General features: G+C 28.0%; 1 protein-coding gene across 3 annotated transcripts; it reads left to right on the top strand.

The window, feature by feature from the left end:
• LOC108561865 lies at positions 1–4,145 on the top strand. 3 transcript variants are annotated; one of them, XM_017919969.1, is made up of 5 exons: positions 1–146; positions 202–286; positions 401–486; positions 722–854; positions 4,031–4,145. In XM_017919969.1, exons 1-5 carry the CDS (start codon positions 74–76, stop codon positions 4,089–4,091), a joined length of 438 nt encoding a protein of 145 aa, XP_017775458.1. In that variant the 5' UTR covers positions 1–73; the 3' UTR covers positions 4,092–4,145. The 3 variants fall into 3 exon arrangements, with proteins under 3 accessions (XP_017775458.1, XP_017775459.1, XP_017775460.1); XM_017919970.1 differs by lacking the exon at positions 4,031–4,145 and adding an exon at positions 976–1,119; XM_017919971.1 differs by lacking the exons at positions 1–146; positions 202–286; positions 401–486; positions 722–854 and adding exons at positions 2,177–2,345; positions 2,399–2,483; positions 2,624–2,709; positions 3,844–3,976 and having other exon boundaries at positions 4,031–4,092.
• Positions 4,146–5,076: the final 931 nt, after the last annotated feature.

The raw sequence follows: 5,076 nt of genomic DNA, 5'->3' as shown, positions 1-5,076 counted from the left end.
GACGCGCTAGGATTGCTTTCGGTGCAGTCGCATTTTGGCACTTGATAAAATACATTCGGAGCAGTCAGACACCATGCAACTCTTCCGAATATTCAACTATTTTGCATTGTGTCTTCTATGCTTCCCTCTTGCGTTGGGTTCATTAGGTATGCATTTAACTTCTATTAAATATAAGAACAATATAGATAAACGCGTTTGTAGGCCTTAGCGAGACCTACTGCGAGAAAACACTGGATTGTAATGGACCGAATACACTATGTATTAAAAACCGTTGCATCTGCATCAAGTAAGTCAATTCTATTAGTAATTCATTCAAACATCAACGAATAACTGAATTATTTAAACAAAAATCGACATTTTGAGTGTCAAAATACTGTAAACATTTGCAATTTTATTTCAGGAGTCACAAATGGGACGAAGAAGGTTATGAATGCGGCATAGATTTCACCACTGAATCTCCTGAACAAAATAAATCAGAACCTGATGGTATTTATTTCATTTCAATAAAATATTTTTATTTAATCTAACTCAATTTTCTTTGCTATAGGTTTCTTGTATTTATTTTGCAATTATTATTTTTCAGTTTGAATTCACTATTAAAAATTAATTTAAAAAAAATCATTAAGAATTTTAACAGCTTTTCGTAGTAGTTGCTATATAGATCATTATAGCAGTAGGCATAGTTATGATAGTTAACTTTTAATGAAATATATTCTTCCAGTTGTCAAGGTACATGTGCAGGATGATAAGAAAGTACCAATTTCATTTTACAAATCTGCTAGTTTCTTCGCATCCTACACCTTCATCATATCCTGTGTTATAATTAGTATATTCACGTGCTACCTAAAGATCTTGTAAGTTCTCATCTACCGTATTTTCAAGTATAAAACGCACTTTTTTTCGAAAATTTGCATTTTATACTTGTGGAAATACGATAAATAATAACAATTATATTAATACTAAATTTCATTTCAGAGCCGTGCGACGTTGGCAAATGCGTTTACGTGAGATTAGACACATCAATAGTTATGTCTAAATCAAGAAACGCGAATAACGGGAAAACTATAGAATCAAGTATTCAATATGAATCTTTTCTTTCGGTCTTTAAAAACTATAAAAAAAATTAAATATTAATTTTGTTTTCTTCTCTTAAACAAAACTATTTTAGAAACATTTTTAGTCTTTATAGCAAATTATTTTATAATTAATACATATAATATGTGTGAACAAATTATATTCTACTTATTTATATTAAAGAAAAGAAATTGAAAATAAATAAAAAGAGTCCTTAATTCCTTTATTTTACCTACTTCATGACTACCTTTAATTATGTCTTAACGTTTTTGAAAGTAAAATTATGTTGATTTGTCGTATGAAGTTTATATATAGAGTAAGTGCTCAGTTAACGTACACACGTGTCTCTTCGTTCGCACAAGCGTACTCAGGGTTTAAATGAACGTACTTATTTCCTTAAGAAATATCAATTGTGTATCTTATATTTATTTATAGTTTTGTGATGTTATTTATATATTTATTAAAATGAGAAAATACAACTGAAAACGCCTTAACCGGAAGTGAATAATTAAATATACAAAAAGGTCCTGATTGAGCACTGAGCTCAATGTACGTTAGTCGGATCCTTAAGCGCTCAGTTAACATCGTTCACACGAACGTACTTATTACCATAACTATTATTTTTAATGGTGTATCTAATATATATAATATTTGATGTTTATTAATATTCTTTCTGGAATAAGAAAAGAAAACTCATAAAGTCTTTACGAAAGTGAAAAATAAAATATTAATGATTCGTAAACAGTTGGACTTGATTTTAATGTACGTTCGATTGAATTTGTACGTTAGTTGGATTAAATGGCCTTAAATAAGCATGTGCCTATTATCGAATATACTTTAAAAGGATGTGCTTTAAGTGAGCGCCTATGTAATAACATTTGATTGAAAAATTTAGAACTACGCATCCCTCCACTATTATATTCGATTTAAAGCAACTAAACTAATTCTAAATGCAACAATCAAATGATACAAAGTGCACCATAAATTATATAAATGCAATGTACAAGTGAATCAATTCCGATTCTTATTTGTATCTCTATCATCCTTAACAAAGCGTCAATTGACAACACAATTTTTGCATTAGAGTTTGCCTTTATTAAGGGCACTGCCACTTAACCACCGTCTATGAAAGACGGGCAGGATTTGCATTCGGTGCAGTCGCATTTTAGCTCTTGTACAAATACATTCAGTATAGTCAGCAGCAACGATGCAGCTCTTCCAAAGTCTCTTCTGTCTCACCCTATGCCTCCTGTGTCTGCATTTGGCAACAGGTTCGGTAAAAATGAACTTTATCAAATAGAAGAACTAAAAAGATTTGTTTCAGGCATGGAAAAGAACTACTGTGAGAATACACTAGATTGCAACGGGCCGAATACTATCTGCATCAAAAACCGGTGCATGTGCATCAAGTAAGTCAATTTTCTTTTTATATAAGCTCTACACATTTCCGAGTGCGGAAAAACGTCATTTTGACTGCATATCGTTTCGCTCTTGGTATGCAAAGTATTGCATAAATTTGCGAAGATGTACAGAAATGATTACATTCTAGGAGTAGCAAATGGGATGAGGACAACTATGAATGCGACACAGGTTCTACTGCCGAATCTCCTGCGCAGAAAAGACCGGAACCTGACGGTACTTATTTCTTTTATTTATTACATATTTTTGCACATTTCACAAATATACATTTTCCGATGGGTTTCGCTATCTCGTTAAAAATGACAATTTATTCGGTAACATAACACAATTCTGCTAATTATTTTACTTCTCATGATAGACAGTTTTCATAATATTTTTATTTCTAATACAATCACTTTCTAAGTTTATTCTAATTTTTTTCCTATATTTTATTTTTGAAAAATAAATACCAAAGTCATATATTTGTTAACATTCATTTAATGTTTACTAAAAGCTTAATATTTTTTTAGATATTAATCCTTTTTTATCCTTGTACATATTTTTGCACTTTTAAAAAATATAATAATTCTCTTACATTTTCTCACAAAGTATCTGATATAAATTTCTATATAAAATGTGCTAGTATCGATTCCGCACAGATTGAAACCAGACTATTCAAGGACATTAAAACTAATTGTATATTGATTCTTTTAAAATTAGTTTGTTTCGAAATTTTCAATCTATACTATACTGAATCCGACTGATCAAATCCACATTTTGTGAGGTATTGTTGTATATCTTTTTAAATAAATAATTTTGTATTCAGTATATTTTCATTCACTAATATTTATTGTATACATTAATTTATTATCTAAATTTTATATTATCCTTGTAAACTTTGTGTGTGTCTGTCTCTAAAGAATCCTTCAATTGCTTTTATGACTAAGTATATTAAAGTTAACTTTTGAAACAATGAAGATTTTGTGACTTATTTGATATTAACTGAATTGTAAAAATATAAAGAAAATATAAAAAATGCGTGTTAGAAATATAAAAGAAATGAGTAAATAATTGAAGTTAATCGAAACAAAAGTCAAATTGTATTAAAAGATTCGAATTTCCTATCAACACATAAATTTATCATGCGTAGCTGAATCTCTCAACTATGTTTTTGTTCATAGGCTTCATAACGATCTCGACAGGACATAGACTGGATGTCTACAATATATTCTTCGTAAACTATGACCTATGATCATGTTCGTTCAAGCACCGAGCACATATATCACGTATCCATTAAGTTTGAAAAAAATAAAAAAATAAACAGTAGGAATAGTTATAATATTTATCCTTTAATCAAATATATTCTTTTAGTTGTCAAGGTACATATGCAGGACGACAAGAAATTACCAATATCCTTTTACAAATCTGCAAATTTCTTCGCATCTTATACATTCATCATATTTTGTGTTATAATTTGTGTATTCACGTTCTATCTAAAGATCTTGTAAGTTCTCATACAAATAACAAACTATTATATTTATAATACCTTTATTTCTAGAGCCGTGCGTCGTTGGCAAATGCGTTTACGTGAGATCAGGAACATCAATGATTCTGTCTAAATAAAAATATCCAAATACACCAGAAATTAATATTTTTAAAATTTCAAAAAAAAAGAAGGAATTTTCTGTTTAATTATTGTTTCTGCATATATTGGTATGACTTTAGTCCTTTGAACAATTTTTTTTTTATAAAAATATAGTATTTAGGTTTGTTTTGTTTTTATATAAATTAACGCAAATGTTCCGCTGTCTTATTGATATTAAGTGCTTCCTAGTTTTTAAATAAAAAATTGTGTGAATAAAAAGTTTTTTTTTTGATTCAATGTTGGTTTTATTAATACCTAAATCATTATTTTGATTGGTTTACTTCTAATGATTTACGAAAAAAATTGTTTAAAAGAGGTTCATAAAACCTTAAAGATTAATATCTTAAGAAACATTCCTTTATACACTTTAAGTTGAAAAGTAAATTTTAAATAAAATTCTAAATGATCTAGATTTTTATATATAATGTATTCCAATTTAAATTTTGTGTGAAATTTTTCTGTGTGAAATTTCTTTAAAAATGATTTTATTTATAATATTTATTACAAATGATAAATTTGCATCATTAATATCACTTGAATAGTTAAACAAACAAATACAAACAAACAATTGTACACTATTAGAACAGAGTTGGTTTAATGGAATCTATAACGCTAAAAATATGATGTTTAGAAAGTGTCTTATTTTGTATATATATATTTTATTTAATATCCTGAAAAAATGATCACCAACAATACTAAATATTTAACAAAATTAATATATGATCACCAAATATCAATAAAACAAACATTTCAGGTAATTTTATGTCATAATATTATAAATCCCGTCTCTATACACTTCTACGACATTTCTTAACCTCCTATTACGTGAGAATGTCAAATCAGTTGTACAGTTTGTATGAAATTATTTTGTAAACAAATTCAAATTGTTCACATTTCATTGTGTTTTCACATTTCATTGATTTAGTCGAAAACTATAACAGATAGAATGAATATAAAAT

Source organism: Nicrophorus vespilloides, unplaced genomic scaffold (genome assembly GCF_001412225.1).
Source record: "Nicrophorus vespilloides isolate i.1.1-1 unplaced genomic scaffold, Nicve_v1.0, whole genome shotgun sequence".
NCBI lineage: Eukaryota > Metazoa > Arthropoda > Insecta > Coleoptera > Silphidae > Nicrophorus > Nicrophorus vespilloides.
This window is presented reverse-complemented; position numbering and strand designations above follow the sequence as displayed.